Source organism: Salvelinus fontinalis, chromosome 35, assembly GCF_029448725.1.
Source record: "Salvelinus fontinalis isolate EN_2023a chromosome 35, ASM2944872v1, whole genome shotgun sequence".
NCBI classification, from domain to species: Eukaryota; Metazoa; Chordata; class Actinopteri; order Salmoniformes; family Salmonidae; genus Salvelinus; species Salvelinus fontinalis.
The window spans coordinates 29,371,709-29,392,074 of record NC_074699.1 but is presented as its reverse complement, the minus strand read 5'-3'; the positions used below and the strand labels follow the sequence as shown (position 1 = coordinate 29,392,074).

General features: G+C 42.5%; 2 protein-coding genes across 5 annotated transcripts; both read left to right on the top strand.

Moving 5' to 3' along the window:
• Positions 1–608: 608 nt before the first annotated feature.
• Positions 609–11,843, top strand: LOC129834697 (zinc finger protein 143-like). 4 transcript variants are annotated; one of them, XM_055899915.1, is made up of 16 exons: positions 609–953; positions 1,872–1,984; positions 2,119–2,208; positions 2,441–2,536; positions 2,708–2,833; positions 3,337–3,530; positions 3,654–3,719; positions 3,795–3,908; positions 4,031–4,106; positions 4,328–4,453; positions 4,642–4,821; positions 4,933–5,160; positions 5,959–6,101; positions 10,216–10,371; positions 10,625–10,726; positions 11,407–11,843. In XM_055899915.1, the coding sequence occupies exons 2-16, from the start codon at positions 1,879–1,881 to the stop codon at positions 11,485–11,487; spliced, it is 1,884 nt and encodes a 627-aa protein (XP_055755890.1). In that variant the 5' UTR covers positions 609–953; positions 1,872–1,878; the 3' UTR covers positions 11,488–11,843. The 4 variants fall into 4 exon arrangements, with proteins under 4 accessions (XP_055755890.1, XP_055755892.1, XP_055755891.1 ...); XM_055899916.1 differs by lacking the exon at positions 609–953 and adding an exon at positions 969–1,082; XM_055899917.1 differs by lacking the exon at positions 609–953 and having other exon boundaries at positions 968–1,984; positions 2,453–2,536.
• A 536-nt stretch (positions 11,844–12,379) lies between these two features.
• On the top strand, positions 12,380–19,996 carry LOC129834694 (wee1-like protein kinase 1-A). Its single transcript, XM_055899911.1, has 10 exons — positions 12,380–13,282; positions 13,607–13,824; positions 14,447–14,513; positions 15,259–15,431; positions 15,546–15,814; positions 15,907–15,996; positions 16,119–16,204; positions 16,295–16,465; positions 16,681–16,826; positions 18,622–19,996. The coding sequence occupies exons 1-10, from the start codon at positions 12,815–12,817 to the stop codon at positions 18,773–18,775; spliced, it is 1,842 nt and encodes a 613-aa protein (XP_055755886.1). The 5' UTR covers positions 12,380–12,814; the 3' UTR covers positions 18,776–19,996.
• Positions 19,997–20,366: the final 370 nt, after the last annotated feature.

Sequence of the window (20,366 nt, the reverse complement as noted above, 5' to 3'; positions counted from 1 at the left end):
TGCAGCCAGCTAATTATAATTTTAGTTCATGTGCTACTATGGGATAGAAGGGTGTCATGTCCTTCTTAGCTAGCGTTGATCACTCCCGCTAGTAGACACTAAAGCTCTACATCAGGGGTGTCAAACTCATTCCACGGAGGGCCTTGTGTCTGCAGGTTTTTGGTCTTTCCTTTCAATAAAGCCCTAGACAACCAGGTGTGGGGAGTTCCTAACTAATTAGTGATGTTAATTCATCAATCAAGTACAAGGGTGGAGCGAAAACCCGCAGACACTCGGCCCTCCATGGAATGAGTTTGACACCTGTGCGTACATTATCAGTGACCGATATGACTGCATACTGCGCAGCACGATATAGACGAACTAGAACGTGGCCATAAACTTGCTTGAAACTGCATATCGTTTTCCTGGATCTGGTTCGTTTCATTTAACAGACACTGCTGGCTAACGTCAATGTATATAAAATGCATTACAAATACCCTGGAGTTTTATTCAACTGCATTGCCCACATTACCTCGCTCGACTCTATGCTACCATGAGGCTTTGCGGTTCCAAAATGGCTGTGTCCAACTTCGAAAACGTTTTTTAGGATTATATTTGTTTCTTGTGCTGAACGAACAGCACGAATATCACGTGTAATAACATAGGTGAGGTTAAATATTTTATTGGAAATCGCTTGAATTTACTTGCAAGCGGTCGCAATTGTGATCCAGAATGGCGTATGGAACGTACCCCAAAAGCAGAATGTGAAGAATTTATGGCTATGGGAGGTCACTAGTCAATGATTGAAATGACTTTGAACCAATGAGATTACTAGAAGCTTGCGTGACTGAAATATTTGCCAATCATCGGGGCAAGTGCTATCTTTGTACATGTTCCAGGGTGCGCGCACATGAGAACATTTCCTGCCCTGATGCATGGTGGTCGAACCGAAGGGATTGTTGGAAATTTTAGAGGTTCGTATAAATGTGGTTTTACCCAGTGTGCCTTTCTACAGCCATATCCAGTTTGGGAGACGGAAGGGGATATCTGTGCTCGCCGTTTGATATGAGAAATATACTCCATTAAACCATAGTTTAAATCATGTATTGTCTAAAAAATATATATATTATTCGCTAGCCCACATGCTAATTAGCACTAGCAAATGATTTGTCCGCGTTCTTTACACTACTAACTGCTGCCTGCTAACTATTTAACGTTAGCCGTTCGTTTAAGAGGCTAATTTATAAACTCGATTTCCCCATTGACTGTTTATTTAGCTAACTAACTTGCCCTTTCTCAACATTAACTAGTTTGCTAGTAGATACATGAATGACGAACTAACTAGCTAGCTAACTTAGCTAACGTTAGTGAAATGATCACCGAGTGTCGGTTAGCTAACGCTAATCGAACAAAAATTGTTCTCAGCTAACGCTAGCTAACGTTTGTCTAATTTAGTTCGTTACTTATAGTTAGCTAGGTATAGGTAAACAAAAATACTAATCACATTCATAGTTGATACGGTAACGTGATGTCTGACACAGCTAGCTGAAGCTGCACTGTTGACTGCCCTATCAAGTTCCATCCAACTTGGCAACAACATGAACTGTTGAATCTGCGCTACTCCTATCAACTGTTGTACAACATGTCAGCTGGAAGCAGCTGGACGTTTGATTTGTATTATTAGTGTACATATGATCTAGTAATGCAACAGACACTGCTATCCAATTGAATAAAGTGGGTCTTGTCGCATCCATAAATTATCTTTGTGCATCTGACTACAAGAGTTGAATGGAAAGTGACTGACTGCACCCAATGCAGCCACACACAGTGAATTTAACGTATGTCAGCCACACACAGTGAATTTAACGTAGGTGTGTGTGTTCGTCTGGCAGAGCGACAATGCTGTTGGCTCAGATTAACCGGGACTCCCAGGGCATTGCAGAGTTCCAAAATGCAGGTGGAGACACTCAGCAGGTCACCCTCTGTTTGGCAGAGACTGTTTCAGGTGAGTTGACCCATGCCTTTCCATTTATCGGTGGGGATTCTGCCAAGTTTCCAGCAAAGCAAAAAGTTACTTACACATGCTGTTATACATCTAGAGCCTGTTTTTTTCTCCCTTGTGTCATTTGTGTTCAAAAGATGGCGATCAAATGGACATGGACACTGTGAGTTTACAGGCTGTGACCCTTGCAGATGGCTCTACAGCTTACATACAGCACAACCCTAAAGGTAACTCAAATGTCAATCATCTCCAAACATACAGTAATGGAAAGTGGCCATGAATGTATTGGCTTGACTAACAGTGAACACTACCCCATAAAGTAACCCCCCAAACGGTCTGACCATGTAGAAAGAGTTGCTAACCTTGCTTGGCCAAGTCGTGACAGATTTCTTCTTTCTATTGATTATTACCATGATTTAGTCCATTATTTGATGAGAGCAGTCTGATTGAAGAATGCAGTCTCCATTTCAGATGGAAAGTTCATGGATGGACAGGTCATTCAGCTGGAGGATGGATCTACTGCATATGTCCAACATGTATCAATGCCAAGAGCAGGTCTGTTTTCCTCTTAGCAATGTTAATTATTGATGTGTTTTAATTAATCATTGCTTATTTTGTTTTTAATTTAGACATTTTGTTTATTCATGTCACTTCGCTTTAAGATTAAACTGTATTGTGATGGGAATAGTAATATAATATCAATATTTCCCCATTTTTACTTATCAGAGGAGACCAACAGGTGGACAGGATCCCCTTTGTGTGATGTAATTGGAGGAGATGGTCTGAGACTTGAGGATGGTCAGGCTGTGCAGCTGGAAGATGGCACAACGGCTTACATCCACACACCAAAAGGTTTGTCTCAATCTTAAAGCTGCAACATGTAGCCTTTTAGGTGACCTGACCAAATTCACATAGAGATAGATCTGTCATTTCTCACTGAAAGCAAGTCTAATAAGTGGTAAATCTGTTCTATGTGCACTTTTTCTATGCTTCCCGATCTTAAGTTTAGCTTTTGCATCTTTTACTTTCGGTTTTGTACACATGCTTCAAACAGCTGAAAATACAATATTTTTTGTTATTGAAAATATATTTCAGAGATTAAGATGGTACAGTGATTCTCTACATTGCTTGTTTTGTCACAAACTGAAATTAAGCAAATTTAATAATTTTAGCAACTAGGAAATGGTGGAGTGATTTCTGCATATTGCATCTTTTTAAGATTGTTGTAATCCCTTTGTCATTAAATGTGTTTTCACCCAGTGTTTCAATTTTTATGAGGAATTTGGATGGGTAAATTAAAAATGAAAACAACTTTTTGCCAGAGGGTACTAAATTTCAATGAAACTCCCTCCCAGATACATATGACCAGAATACCCTGCAGGCTGTTCAGCTGGAGGATGGCACCACAGCTTACATCCAGCACACAGTACAGATGCCCCAAACCAACACCATCCTGGCCATCCAGGCAGATGGAACCGTGTCAGACCTGAACGCTGATGGAACCCTCGACCAAGAGACCATCAACGTGCTGGAACAATACACCGCTAAGGTAGTTTGCTATTGACATTGTATCTTAACAGCTCATCAACTCAGCAGTATAGGCAATTTTCAAATACCTTATCTGTGTTTGAGGAAAAATGGTCACTGGTTATTACCCCCTTTGTTTTCTCAGGTGGAAGCTGATGATGTCAACTCCGTACTGATGAGAGCTGAGCAAGATTGTGGTGTCCAGATGCAGGTACTATACTTCTCATGTTTATCTATGTCATATCATATTTACAACCAGTGTACATTGGATACATATTTCTTTCAGATTGTGCTACAAAGGCAGAGTGGTCGTAGTTCTAGGGAGCAGCCTACAGAGAAATCTTTCCGCTGTGACTATGAGGGCTGTGGGAAACTCTACACAACAGCACACCATCTGAAGGTAAAGCACACTCACTCCCTGAAGGTGACTTGGGTTCTTGAATGTAGAATGAGTCAGACTCAACTGGTCCAAATGACTAATCTGTTAATCTTGTTTCATTTGCTCTTTTCTGACCTCTGCAGGTACATGAGAGGTACCACACAGGTGACCGGCCATATCTGTGTGATCATCTGGGTTGTGGAAAGAAGTTTGCTACAGGTAATAAACGATCTTCAGACTAATGCAAAGGTCCATAATCCTTTGAGATATGAAGCGGAGGAGCTCTAGGCATAAGTCACAGTAACGTTGTTGAAATGGCTAAGGAGATATCAGTTTCCTCAGTTTGAACAATTCCTCAATGTCGGTCAGTGTGACTGTGATCCATTAAATGTACAGCACATGTTTCCAACTCAGCAAAATGTGTTTTTTTCCCCCAAAAGGGTATGGCCTGAAAAGCCACATCAGGACACACACTGGTGAGAAGCCTTATCGCTGCCAGGAAGTGCACTGTGCAAAGTCGTTCAAGACGTCAGGTGACCTCCAAAAGCACATCAGAACCCACACAGGTACAAAATTGTCCAGTCAGACTTATACCTAGTCTTATCCCTACAAATGCAATCTACAGTGTACAAGTAGTTGTTTTTTTTGCCCTCGGATTTGGATTAGAAATCATGTGATAATGCTGTTTATAAATGATCTCAACCATGAATTTGAAGAGGTCTTGAACAAGCTCATCATCCCCTCTGTACTGTAGGCGAGAAGCCATTCATGTGCCCGTTTGAGGGGTGCGGGAGATCGTTTACTACCTCTAACATCAGGAAGGTGCACATTCGCACACACACAGGGGAGAGGCCTTACTACTGTGCAGAGCCTGGCTGTGGGCGAGCCTTTGCCAGTGCCACCAACTATAAGAACCATGTGAGGATCCACACAGGTATATAGTCCTTATGTTTCTCTTTATGTTAAAAGTCACACAACAACATTATTCAGTCCTTTTGTAGTGTGGCCTTTTACAGTGTTATTAATGAAATGGATGTATTTACAGGAGAGAAGCCTTACGTATGCACTGTCCCAGGCTGTGACAAGCGGTTCACAGAGTACTCCAGCCTTTACAAACACCACGTTGTCCACACACCATGCAAGCCCTACAACTGCAACCACTGTGGGAAGACCTACAAGCAGATCTCCACCCTGGCCATGCACAAACGCACAGCGCATAACGTCACAGAGCCCATTGAGGAAGAGCAGGAGGCCTACTATGAACCCCCTACAGGTCAGGCTTGGTAGTCAACACCACCTTACACATATGTATTAGTCATCAATGGATGACTTCATCTTATTTGTCTTTCCTCTCCTCTGTTTTTTGGGGAGGAGAAAAAAAAGAACCCAACCTATGTGTACGAAGGTGTAACTAGTGGTGACCTAATAACCATAAACATACAGGTAACTGCCAAAACAAACGCCAACATAGTGTCGTAATAGAACGTTGGGTCGCCAGAACCGCTTGAATGCGCCTTGGCATACAAGTGTCTATTTGAGGGATGTGACGCCTTTCTTCAATGAAAAATTCCAGAATTTGGTGTTTTGTTGATGGTGGTGGAAAATGCTGTCTCAGGTACCGCTCCAGAATCTCCCATAAGTTTACAATTTGATTGAGATCTGGTGAATGAGACACACATTTTAAACCCCCTATGCTCCTTTGAGACCCCTCTTTCAAAGTAACTGAGTATTCTTCTACTCATGGTAGCCAAAGTAATGAGCATCTGGGCATTTTTATACATGACCCCTAAGTATGATGGGATGTTTTTTAATTGCTTATATAACTCAAGAACCACACCTTTGTGGAATAACCTGCTTTCAATATACTGTGTATCCCTAATTTACTCAAGCGTTTGCTTTTATTTTGGCAGTTACCTGTAGATTACCTCTAAAGTCTGACGTATCTGTTTAAAGGTTGACTCTCGATGAATCACTGACTGCTGTTATGCCCTTATCAGGACTGCAACCAGAGTAATGACAGTCACGAGACGATAATTGAGAAATGTCATTGTTGTTATTCCATGTGATTCAGAGGCCATCGATGATCCCTCAGTGAATTTTGCCCCGGTTGAGGAGGAAGAGGCGGAAGAGTCCTGTTCGGAACAGATGACTGAGACTGAGGCCATTGGTCAGCAGCATGTGCAGCTCATAACACACCCGGATGGAACTCAACAGGTTAGTATAAAATAAATGGAGTCGTCACACTTATTTAATTTCACCGGAAGTGTACCACACCCATAGTTATAGACATAGGACAAGCATCAATTAGAGCAGTCTATACATATTTAAGTTGAAAGGGGATCTTTTTTGTGTGTGTGTACACACACATACAGTGCATTTGGAAAGTATTCAGACCCCATGACTTTTTCCACATTTTGTTACGTTACAGCCTTATTCTAAAATAGATTAAATATTTTTTTTGTCTCAATTTACACACAATACCCCATAATGACAAAGCAAAAACTTGTTTTTAGAAATCTAAAAAACAACTGATATTTTCAATTTATATAAATATTCAGACCCTTTACTCAGTACTTTGTTGAAGCACCGTTGGCAGCGATTACAGCCTTGAGTCTTAAGTATGACGCTACAAGCTTGGCACACCTATATTTGGGGTGTTCTTTCAATTCCACTCTGCATATCCTCTCAAGCTCTGTCAGGTTGGATGGGGTGCGTTGCTGTACAGCTATTTTCAGGTCACTCCAGAGATGTTCGATCGGGTTCAAGTCCGGGCTCTGGCTGGGCCACTCAAGGACATTCAGAGACTCCTGATTCGTCTTGGCTGTGTGCTAAGGGTTGTTGGAAGATTGCATTTTTTTTTTTAAATGTTATTTAAATAAGAAGTTCTTATTTCCAATGACGGCCAAACCCTAACCTGGACGATGCTGGGCCACTTGTGCACCACCCTATGGGACTCCCAATCACGGCTGGTTGTGATACAGGCTGGAAACGAAACAGGGTCTGTAGTGATGCCTCTAGCACTGAGATGCAGTGCCTTAGACCGCTGCGCCACTCGGCAGCCCTCGGGCAGGTTTTCATCAAGGATCTCTCTGTACTTTGCTCGGTTCACCTTCGCCTCGATCCTGACTTATCTCCCAGTTCATGCCGCTAAACAACATGCCCACAGCATGATGCTGCCACCACCATGCTTCACTGTAGGGATGGTGCCAGGTTTTTTCCGGACGTGACGCTTGGCATTCAGGTCAAAGAGTTCAATCTTGATTTCATTAGACCAGAGAATCTTGTTTCTCATTGTCTGAGAGTCTTTCGGTGCCTTTTGGCAAACTCCAAGCGGGCTGTCATGGAAGCCACTCCTTAGTAAAAGGCACGTCTGGCCACTACCATAAAGGCCTGATTGGTGGAGTGCTGCAGAGATGGTTGTCCTTCTGAAAGGTTCTCCCATCTCTACAGAGGAGCTCTAGAGCTCTGTCAGAGTGGCCATCGGGTTCTTAGTCATCTCCCCGACCAAGGCCCTTCTCCCCCGATTGCTCAGGAAGAGTCTTGGTGGTTCCAAACTTCGCCCATTTAAGAATGATGGAGGCCACTGTGTTCTTTGGGACCTTCAATGCTGCAGGAATGTTTAGGTACCCTTCCCCAGATCTGTGCCTCGACACAATCCTGTCTCGGACCTCTACGGACAATTCCTTCTACCTCATGGCTTGGTTTTTGCTCTGACATGCACTGTCAACTGTGGGACCTTATATAGACAGGTGTGTGCCTTTCCAAATCATGTCCAATCAATTGAATTTACCGCAGGTGGACTCCAGTCAATTTGTGGAAACGTCTCAAGGATGATCAATGGAAACAGGATGCACCCGAGCTCAATTTCGAGTCGCATAGCAAAGGGTCTGAATACTTATATGAATAAGGTATTTCTGTTATTTTTAATAAAGCTGTTTTCGCTTTGCCATTATGGGGAATTGTGTGTAGGTTGCTTAGGATAGATTTTTTAAAATCCATTTTAGAATAAGGCTGTAACGTAACAAAGTGTGGAAAATTCAAGAGGTCTGTATACTTTCCGAAGGCACTATATACACTGCTCAAAAAAATAAAGGGAACACTTAAACAACACAATGTAACTCCAAGTCAATCACACTTCTATGAAATCAAACTGTCCACTTAGGAAGCAACACTGATTGACAATACATTTCACATGCTGTTGTGCAAATGGAATAGACAAAAGGTGGAAATTATAGGCAAATTAGCAAGACACCCCCAAAAAATTTGTGATTCTGCAGGTGGTGACCACAGACCACTTCTCAGTTCCTATGCTTCCTGGCTGATGTTTTGGTCACTTTTGAATGCTGGCGGTGCTCTCACTCTAGTGGTAGCATGAGACGGAGTCTACAACCCACACAAGTGGCTCAGGTAGTGCAGTTCATCCAGGATGGCACATCAATGCGAGCTGTGACAAAAAGGTTTGCTGTGTCTGTCAGCGTAGTGTCCAGAGCATGGAGGCGCTACCAGGAGACAGGCCAGTACATCAGGAGACGTGGAGGAGGCCGTAGGAGGGCAACAACCCAGCAGCAGGACCGCTACCTCCGCCTTTGTGCAAGGAGGTGCACTGCCAGAGCCCTGCTAAATGACCTCCAGCAGGCCACAAATGTGCATGTGTCAGCATATGGTCTCACAAGGGGTCTGAGGATCTCATCTCGGTACCTAATGGCAGTCAGGCTACCTCTGGCGAGCACATGGAGGGCTGTGCGGCACCACAAAGAAATGCCACCTCACACCATGACTGACCCACCGCCAAACCGGTCATGCTGGAGGATGTTGCAGGCAGCAGAACGTTCTCCACGGTGTCTCCAGACTCTGTCACGTCTGTCACATGTGCTCAGTGTGAACCTGCTTTCATCTGTGAAGAGCACAGAGCGCCAGTGGCAAATTTGCCAATCTTGGTGTTCTCTGGCAAATTCCAAACGTCCTGCACGGTGCTGGGCTGTAAGCCCAACCCCCACCTGTGGACGTCGGGCCCTCATACCACCCTCATGGAGTCTGTTTCTGACCGTTTGAGCAGACACATGCACATTTGTGGCCTGCTGGAGGTCATTTTGCAGGGCTCTGGCAGTGCACCTCCTGGCACAAAGGCGGAGGTAGCGGTCCTGCTGCTGGGTTGTTGCCCTCCTACGGCCTCCTCCACGTCTCCTGATGTACTGGCCTGTCTCCTGGTAGCGCCTCCATGCTCTGGACACTACGCTGACAGACACAGCAAACCTTTTTGCCACAGTTCGCATTGATGTGCCATCCTGGATGAACTGCACTACCTGAGCCACTTGTGTGGGTTGTAGACTCCGTCTCATGCTACCACTAGAGTGAGAGCACCGCCAGCATTCAAAAGTGACTAAAACATCAGCCAGGAAGCATAGGAACTGAGGAGTTGTCTGTGGTCACCACCTGCAGAATCACTCCCTTTTTGGGGGTGTCTTGCTAATTGCCTATAATTTCCACCTTTTGTCTATTCCATTTGCACAACAGCATGTGAAATTTATTGTCAATCAGTGTTGCTTCCTAATTGGACAGTTTGATTTCACAGAAGTGTGATTGACTTGGAGTTACATTGTGTTGTTTAAGTGTTCCCTTTATTTTTTTGAGCAGTGTATATTTATTGATTGAATATTATAACTGTGTAGACATTTATATCAGGTAGACAAAACGTATATTAATACCCAACAGTAGTTGTCATAATAAATGAATCAGATGGCATTCACAGGAAATGGCTTAAAGGATGGAAACGTTGTTTGTGAATAAAGGTGCGTGGTGGAGCTTATGCGTGTGCAGGCTCTATTTATTTTATACCTAGTTTTTTTTGGCCCTGCACCACACTGAAGGATGTGCATTTGATCACACTTCACTACCCAACAGGTTAGCAAATACTAAACTAGAATGAGCATATTCATTCTATTTCTACGTTACCTCTCTTAATTAATGTCTCAAAAACCTAATTTATCCCCCTACATCTGCACACCTCTATACCCATGGCACCATACACACCATACATGTTTACATGCACGCTAATAACTGATTATGGCAGAGGGCCAAGTATGGCATTAGTTGTGTAAACACCTAACTATGCTGATCTTAATCTGTGTATGGTCATAATCGAAATGAGCATATGCAAATTAAAACGCCTTTGTTTTGAATGATTAGGACATGTAAACAGCTCAATCGGCATTCCAGAAATGTATTTGATCTGCGCATGTGCCAGTACTGCAAGCCTCTCTTATGCGCGAGTGAAGTGAGTTTGGAAAAACTGAAAGTATGCACCTTAAACATGCCTTTTCATTCCCAGGTCAGTATCTCGCAGGCTGACATGCAGGCGTTGGGGGAAACAATTACCATGGTAACCAGTGATGGCACCACCTTCACGGTTCCTTCCCATGAAATGCTTAATGCAGATGGAACACATTCAGTCACCATGGTAGCAGCAGATGGTACAGAAGAGCAGGTGAGTTTTACTAAAACTTTACCACCATGATCTGAAATCCCCAATGTGTCCCTGTGTTTAGTTCTGTTCGATACCTTAACAGTGACAGAACTAGAATGATGACTAGTGATTATATTTCTATCAACACACCCACAGCAAACACCAATACAACTGGGTACTTTCCACTTAAAGGGCAAAACCCCCTCTTCAGACTTGTGATGCGTTTTGGACTTCAGGTCTTAATACATTTTGGACCTCTTTCCCCCCTCCCCAGGTGGCCATTGATTTGGCCTCCTTTCAGGGCATGCAGACAGAGGAGGGGGTTCACCCTGTCACTCTGTTAGCCACCTCAAACGGCACACAGATTGCTGTCCAGGTAGGGGACTTCCTCTGACACAAAACACCAAATATTGCAACATTAAGAGACAAGCAGGGCACATAATATATTCCCATTGGATGCTGAGAAGCATAACGAGTTCAAATGACACTGCAGTAGCTTTAACAAACAGCTGTTTGTTAACCTAACTCACAGCCTTATAAAGAAGTACAGTGCATTCTATTGTAGTCACTGAGCTGGCCTATAGCAGTGTCAATTTGAGATCAGGCCTCTTTTTGTATTGACCATCACTAAGGGTCTTATTCAGTCTTGAGGTACATGTGTTTTAGGAACTCTGCATCTCTCCTGTCTATTCCAAAGACTACTAACTATTCCTGACAAATCCATTGGTAAATAGAAACCATAACATTCAGTGTGTTGTTATTCAACGATCACATCAGTCGTTCCATTGTGATGTTAATACAAGGTGTTTTAAGTAAATAAGGTTAGTCTTGACTCATCCCTGTAGACTCCACCCAGTCAGTCTGCTATGTAGGTTTGCTTCCCTTTGACGCCTACATGAGCTACTGTTTACTGCAATGGGAGGAGCCTTAGTTTTTAAACAAAAGTATCTAATGACAAGAGATGTTGTATTATGTTGCTTACACCTGATCACACCATCAATTTCGCATAAATAATATTGTTTTCTCACTGTGTGATTTCAACCTTTTGTTTCTTAGCTCAGTGAACAACCTTCACTCGAAGAAGCCATCAGGATAGCATCAAGAATACAACAGGGAGAGATGGGATTGGACGATTAGATAAGCCTTTCAGTACTATGACTTCTATTGAAATATTTCATGAGAACAAGATATTGTTCTTAAATCAAACCTGAAATTCTTTATTAAGATTTGTAAATAGACATTTTGATATGGCTGCACAAAGAGTCTGTAATGCTGAAACATCCATGAGTGAGATGTGTGTTGCTGCATGAATGAGATAAAGAAATGTAATGTGTTTTTGGACTTTTCGTACCATTTTTCCATGTGTGAATATTGTATTCTGTGTATATACAGTAAATAGCCAATGTTTTGAATCCAGCATATATTTTAACTTTGAATATGTACAAATAATGGATACACATTGGTTGTTAAATAAAACAGTAAAATTCTATATATTTTCACATTGTTATTGTGATAATGTTGTGGATTTATCATCTGAAATCTACTTGATTACTTTTGAAACAGGATATTGTTTAGTATTTTATTAGATTTTTTTTGTATGTAAGACCCAGTATATTTGTTTATAGCAAGTGCTTAAAATGTCTCTACCACATATTTACGTTGCACAATTCTTATCAATTTAAGATTTCTGGGAATATTGGCTTTTTGTTAAATACTTAATGATATACCAAGAAGCAATTTCAGAAAGGGTCAGTGTCTCTTGTGAATGCTGGAAGATTAGCTGATAAGATCAAGGGCAATGAATTACAATACAGAACAATGGGGACTAATGTTGCGGACAAATTAATTAAAAGCGTCAAAGGAGAAAAAAATTTAAAAAATAAAACATCCAAGGATTCAAATCGTGCCAAAGTGACGTTCATGTCAAAAGTCCAATTAGTGGCGTAAAACTTTGCTTCGAATGATGTAACGCCCGCGTTTCAAACTTCAGGAATGCGTTCTCATTGGCTGAAGATTGGAATCTTTTTTGGGGGGGGGGGGATAATTCTGCCAACGGTCGCGGGAAGCAAAGCAGTATTGGCAGAACATTTTTTGACAATATTTCGGGTAAACAAACAGTCGACTAGAGTATTTTCACAGCTAGACACAAGTACTAAATTCGTTTTTTTTTTGTAGTAAATAAGCGCTCAGCATAATATATCGTGTGTTTACCAGTACGGTGTGCTCCTCATGGGACGACGCTAACGCCTTACCGTGCTACTGTAGCTAGCTAACCGTTTTAACGTATTTGCAAAGTTAGTGAGCGAACGTTAATTTATTTAGCCACGTCATTTTGGATTACAAATAGACTCAAGATTGTAGCGCCATGGGCACACGGATGTCAAGCTACTCGGGATAATTTGAAAACGATTTGGCTAGCTAGCCACTTTTACGTTATAGACAACTTTACTGCGCCTGGGAAGTGATGAGTTTCAGTTGCCGAATGTTCATCGGTACGTCCCCGAAGATGGGACCTATTCGACAGAGACTAGACTTTAACCAGAGTGACGGAGAGGACGATTGCAACAACAGCATTGGAGCCGAGTCGAGTCTCACCGAAATGAACTCTCCAGTGCCATCGCCGAGACAGAACTCCTACTTAAATCAAGACGTCTGTAACAGCACCACGAAGACCGCTGCCGCGAAGGATCAAGTTGAACATTGGGATGAGGAGGGATTTGGATGTCTTTTCCCCCTAACATCCCCAGGGACTGACTTGATGAAGGGGTCACATTCTCCGAGAAAAGGGGCCCGGCCCTACTACAACAATTCGTCCCCGGAATTTCACTACAATCAGGAGGACGGGAGCTCTCCCATTCCCGGTTGTCCCGACACACCGCCCCATAAAACCTTCAGAAAACTCCGGCTATTTGATGTCCCCCACACACCTAAGGTTAACTACAGTAACATGTTATTGTTTTCAAATGATTCTATCAGATCCACAATGTAAGATCAAATTAACTTTATAAAGTTTTCAGCCAGCGATAACCAGCCACAGTGCAATATGACTGATTTATTTCTGTCTTCAACATGTTTGAACATGAGAAGACTGAATAGTTTGATTATATTACCATTTGTTACAGGCAATGGGATAGTTGAGTTTACCCTGAATCATTGATCTCCTTGTGACTTGTTTTCCATATTTGTATTCATATGACCCTCACCAACCATACACATGTTATTCTTATCTAATGCAATGTTTTGTTTTCCCTTTCAGAGTCTGTTGTCCAGAGCCAGGGCAGTGGCCATAGAATCCACAGTCTGCCGGGTAGGAGTAGGCGTCAACATGAATGGGGAGTCAACAGGAAGACCACACACAGACAGCAGGAGTAGACCTGCACCCATGATCAACATCAATCCATTCACCCCTGACTCATTACTGATCCAGAGAGCAACGTTACAAAGGAACAACCGAAAGAGATCACAGAGGAATGAGTAAGAGAAGCACATTGTACTGATGTCATTATTTACCAGGTGTAACATTGGGATTTTGTGGGACTGGGACTTCAGTTTCTACTGACCTCAAACTCCATTTCCTCTTTATACTCTCCAATATCCTAAGGTAGTTGTGGAACTCAAAAGTAGTTGCAGTTAGTGTTGTAAAGTAGATCATATTTTACTACCATGCCACAACTCAAGTTCCTTTTATGACTATTATACAAAAAAAAGAAGCATGTAAGAATTGGGAGATTCGTAATTCTGTCGGTGTAAATGGAGCATGGTCTATTCTTAGTTGACAATAGATTCAGACATGCTTCTAGATCTAGTGTGCATTAAATCTGTTGACTATTGCATGCTTGTTGGCAGCAACCCAAAGCCACATGGTTACACTCACAATGTGCATTTGTAGGGATTGCCTGCCCTCCAGTGGTTGGAATGTTATATTTTTTTTATATTTTTTTTATTTTACCGTTATTTTACCAGGTAAGTTGACTGAGAACACGTTCTCATTTGCAGCAACGACCTGGGGAATAGTTACAGGGGAGAGGAGGGGGATGAATGAGCCAATTGTAAACAAAATATAACACACTTTGTTTACTATCCTTTGTCTCTAAAGCTCATGTGGAGAGGACATGGAAGCCAGTGATGCGGAGTGTGAAGAGGACATCATTCCACCATCAAAGGTACATTTTTGTAATCACAAATATAGGTTTTACTTTTACGGCAACTGCTTCGGCCTCTGACCGCAATGCACCACAGAGGGTAGTGCATACGGCACAGTACATCACCAAGGCCAAGCTTCCTGCCATCCAGGACCTCTATACCAGGTGGTGTCAGAGGAAGGCCCTAAAAATGGTCAAAGACTCCAGCCACCCTAGTCATAGACTGTTCTCTCTGCTACCGCACAGCAAGCGGTACCGGAGTGCCAAGTCTAGTTCCAAGAGGCTTTTAAACAGCTTCTACCCCCAAGCCATAAGACTCCTGAACATCTAATCAAATGGCTACCCAGACTATTTGCATTGCCCCCCCCCCCCCCCCCCCCCCCTTCTTCTACGCTGCTGATACTCTGTTATTATCTATGCCTAGTCACTTTAATAACTCTACCTACATGTTCATATTACCTCTACACCGGTGCCCCCTGCACATTGATTCTGTACAGGTACCCCCTGTATATAGCCCCGCTATTGTTTTTTTCTGCTACTCTTTAATTATTTGTTCATATCTCACTTTTGGGGGGGGGGGGGGGGGTATTTTGTTAACTGCTTTGTTGGTAAAGGGCTTGTAAGTAAGTGTTTCACTGTAAGGTCTACTACACCTGTTGTATTTGGTGCATGTGACAAATAAAATGTGGTTTATTACACACACACACTGATACACACACACTGTACTTTAGATAAGTGTCTAAGCAACTCTGTCCTTTTCTTGCAGAGAATGACTCTTCTGGATAGCAACATGATGTCAAGATATGCCACAGAGTTTCATGAGCTGGAGAAGATAGGATCTGGGGAGTTTGGCTCTGTCTTCAAATGTGTGAAAAGACTCGATGGCTGCATCTATGCCATCAAACGCTCAAAGAAGCCCCTCGCTGGATCTGTAGACGAGTAAGAGAATCCCTTGGATTTTGAAAAGCTGACAATCCAAGTGTAAATTTAAACGACTTGTTGACCTTAATGCCATGCCATTTTTGTTCTAATATTGTGTTCTGTTTTCCTCAGACAGAATGCACTCCGGGAGGTGTACGCCCACGCGGTCTTGGGACAGCACCCCCATGTGGTGAGGTACTACTCTGCCTGGTCAGAGGACGACCACATGCTCATACAGAATGAGTACTGTAACGGCGGCACACTGGCAGACGTGGTTACAGAGAACTACAGAACCATGCGCTTCTTCTCTGAGCTGGACCTCAAGGACCTTCTCCTTCAGGTGGCCCGTGGACTGAAGTACATTCACTCCACCTCTCTGGTTCACATGGACATCAAGCCAAGTAAGTAGCTGCAGAGTTTTGCATACAGCTCAGCCATTGAAATCATTTAAAATATTTATGATTAAACACTTGCCGTGCTTTACTTTTCTCAGGCAACATCTTCTTATCCCGGAGGACTGTGGTGTGTGTCGATCAATTTGACGACGATGAAGGACCAAATACAAATGTTGTTTACAAAATAGGTACTTCAACAAAATAAATCTAATAGAAAACATCATGCAAATGAAACAAGCTAATAATTGAGTGTAGTTGTCAACTAGGCAGCTGGATTCTGATGTTTTTTTGTGTTGTATTTTTACCACAGGTGATCTTGGCCATGTGACCAGAATGGACAATCCTCAAGTTGAAGAAGGGGACAGCAGGTACCTGGCCAATGAAGTCTTACAAGAGGTAATTGAAAAACTCCTCCCCATACAACCTCATTTGTTAAATTATCCAAAATCATGTGACGTAACAAAACTGAACCAATGCGTTTTTCAGGACTACAGAAACCTCACCAGGGCAGATATTTTTTCCCTAGCACTGACTGTGATCAGTGCCTCAGGAGCTGAACCACTCCCAACTAATGGTGACAAGTGGCATGACATCAGACAAGGAAAACTACCTGCGATACCTCAAGTCCTCTCACAGGAATTCCCAAGTTTACTGAAGGTATGACTAGAAACGACCAGGGGTGCTTACCAAATGGTACACTTTCCCTACATAGTACGCATATTTGACCTGAGCCTTGGTCGAAAGTAGGGCACTATAAAGGGTTTAGGTCGCCATGTTGGATGCAGTGCTTCATTCTGTAATGGTGGTTTGTGTGCAGGACAGGCAGTAGTAATAATGTTTAATTAGTGGTATTAATGTATTGTGTGCTGCAGTTGATGATCCACCCTGACCCTGCCAGTAGGCCGTCTGCCTCTTCCCTCACCAAGCACCCCGTCCTCCTCACTGCCTCCCGCATGAGCGCTGACCAGCTCCGTGTGGAACTCAACGCAGAGAAGTTCAAAAATGCACTACTGCAGAAGTACGTACCCTCTTCATATGTCATGTCTCAAGGCTTTCCTTCCTTTTTCATTTATCATATCATAAGTAGGACTGTTAGGGATAATACTACGATATAGTGTTTGTTTTGTGAAGAAATTAAGTGATGCTACCTACCGTAATTTACGGACTATAAGCCGCTACTTTTTCCCACGCTTTGAACCTCGCGGCTTATACAATGAAGCGGCTAATTTATGGATTTTTTTTCACAATATTCATGCCGCCAGAAAACTGAGCACCGTCACATAATGTGACGTAAATCGAGCGCGCTCAAACTTCACATCATTCTGATTACGGTAGTCGTTTTGTCACCCTCATCATGGCAAAGACATGGAGAAATGCATATGATGCAGCTTTCAATTTGAAGGCGATCGATCTGGCTGTTGGGGAAAAAAATAGAGCTGCTGCACGGGAGCTTGGCCTTAATGAGTCGATGATAAGACGTTGGAAACAGCAGCGTGAGGAACTGACTCAGTCCAAAAAGACAACAAAAGCTTTCAGAGGGAAGAAAAGCAGATGGCCCGAACTAGAAAAAAAAATCATTAGGCCTTAATGAATTTCACATGACTGGGCAGAGGCGTTTTTATATTTGTTTAGTATGTTTAGCCATAAACGTAATTGTTTAAAACCTGGATGTTTTGTCATTTTATGAATCATGTCTTACCTTGTTTCAAAGTAGCCTAGCCAAAAAATCTGACCATAGAAATGTTGACGGAATTATTTTGTAAAGACTTCCTCATATGCCATTGAAACCAGCGTTTATCTCATGTTCTAACAACTTTCTTTCGTTGTCCGTTAGCCAAAAGCACAATACTCATATTAGCAACCCATGCTAGTTGTTACATCAGTAGTCATATTAGCAACCCATGCTAGTTGTTGCATCAATAGTCATGTTAGCAACCCATGCTAGTTGTTGCATCAGTAGTAATATAAGCAACCCATGCTAGTTTGTGCGCCAATAGTCATATTAGCAGCCCGTGCTAGTTGTTGCGTCAGTAATCATATTAGCAACCCGTGCTAGTTGTTGCATCAGTAGTCATATTAGTCGATGATAAGACGTTGGAAACAGGAGCGTGAGGAAGTGACTCAGTGCAAAAAGACAACAAAAGCTTTCAGAGGAAAGAAAAGCAGATGGCCCGAACTAGAAAATGAGCTTGAAGACTGGGTCAACACACAGAGAGCAGACAGCCGAGGTGTTTCAACTGTGCAGATCCGATTGAAAGCCAAAACAATCGCCACCGCAATGAAGTTTGAGGATTTTAGAGGTGGACCATCGTGGTGTCTAAGATTTATGAGACGTAAAGTCCTGTCCATCAGGGTACGGACGAGTCTGTCAGCAGCTCCCTCCCGACTACGAGGAAAAAGTTTCAAACTTCCGCAAATTCACTGATGCAAAGATAGCGGAGCATTCCATCGGCCCGCACGACATCATAAATATGGATGAGGTTCCTCTGACGTTTGACCTGCCTCTCACTCGGACTGTCAACAGGAAATGCGAATCATCCGTCACGCTGAAAACAACTGGGCATGAAAAAACGCAAAGTTCATTTGTTTCAATGTACCGGTAGGCACCTGCGGCTTATAGACATGTGGCCGCTTATTTATGTACAAAATACATATTATTTAAAAATTCAGTGGGTGCGGCTTATATTCAGGTGCGCTTAATAGTCCGGAAATTACGGTACTCTTTAATGGTTCAGGAATCCATTTCAGATGTAATTACTATTTTCTTGGTAGTTATGAATGGCTTCTCTAACAATGCGTTCGTCCTCGTGCAGGGAGCTGAAGAAGGCCCAGCAGGCCAAAGTAGCCGCAGAGGAGAAGGTTCTGATCTCTGATAGGGTCCTGACGCGCTCCACCCTCCAGTCCAGCAGGAGCTCCAGGCTAATCGGCAAGAAGATGAACCGCTCAGTCAGCCTGACCATCTACTGAGCGGGCCAACTGCCAACACAAATGGGTATCAGACAGGGTCGTATTCACTAGACACGACATGGGGGGGGAAAACCAGGCCAAAACGGAGTGGGACTACCTGAAATTGTCCAATTAGAAATGCTTGTTTTTTGTTGCAAAACTTTTTCCTACTGTGTGCTCTAATGAATACGGCCCTGGTTGCACTCAACAGTGAACTGGGCAAGACTCCCAAGGCAGACATGGAGAGATGGGCTTCAGAGTGTCATAACCAACTATGATAGTTCTTACTGTTTGGCACTTGGAAAGGGTTAGTAAGACAATGGACAAAAATTATTTGACTAAAGAGTGAAAGGGTTGTTACCTTCCCAAGCACTTGGCATGTTCTGGCAATTTCTATTAAATAACAAAGCCGATATTTGTTTTTAATGAAATGTGGGCGCATGCTAGAACATTCTGTAGGCAGTGTGAGGGTTTGGGATGGTGTGATACAAATTTGCACCTTAGTCTGTTATACCTGATATCAGGTAGTGGAACTGGACCATTGACTAGGAATGATACAATGAGCACTTTGAACTTGCCTTATGCAAACTGTTTTGCTCATTTGGTAGAGCATGGCGCTTGTAATGCCAGGGTTGTGGGTTCAATTCTCACAGGGGACCAGTACGGGGAAAAAGTATGAAAATGTATGCACTCACTACTGTAAGTTGCTCGAGTAAGAGTGTCTGCTAAATGTAAAAGTGCATACTGCTGCTATACATGTTGGTTTGTCTTGAACTGTAGTGGAGTTCAGTGAATTTATAAATTCCATTCAGATGTTTAGAATAGTTTCAGTAATCAATCTCTTCTGTAAAACATGGTGTTTCAATGTGTTGCATCTGTAATACATTTCCTATCTGAAGTTCATTATGTACTGAGTTGTGTACACTGATTGTTTAAGATGTTTTACTCATGTTAATTATTCATGATGAGTCATCCAATCTGTGTAATGGGTTGGTCAAAGTGGATCATTGTGTCAAGCCCTGGTGTCATTTATTTTATATATGATGCATGGAGCCACTGGACAATTGTTTTAGTAAAGTCGGTATTTTAAGCTTGCCCTTAACTTCTGTTCAAAACCTATCGCAACTGTAGCATTATTGACTCATTTACATTTGTACATGTTTTACAACGATGTAGGTTATTTTGAACGCTATTGGTTTCATGTTATTTGTTCCAATTTTAATAAATTCACTCCTGATAATATGGATGCCTTGGAACTGTCATGTTTGTGGATGGATGTTTCTGTAAACAAAAACAACTGGCACTACACATGGTAGTCTGTGGGAAAGACAGCGTTATCTACGGTACGTAATTAAGATAAATTAGAGATGGTGGTCTTTCAGATTATACAGACAAACTTTGTTTCATACAGTTTATTGTATATTGATCGTCTGTACCACTATGCAACAGACTTGTTCATTGTTGGGACATGTTTTTATTAAGCTATTATTTGTTGCCAATTGACCGTTTACTCATCACAATTGAATACTGATGAAAGCTTCACAACTATCCGCTATGTAGTGCTACCATACAGTCATTGGGTGATACGGTCTCAGTTTCCTGCTGCGACACT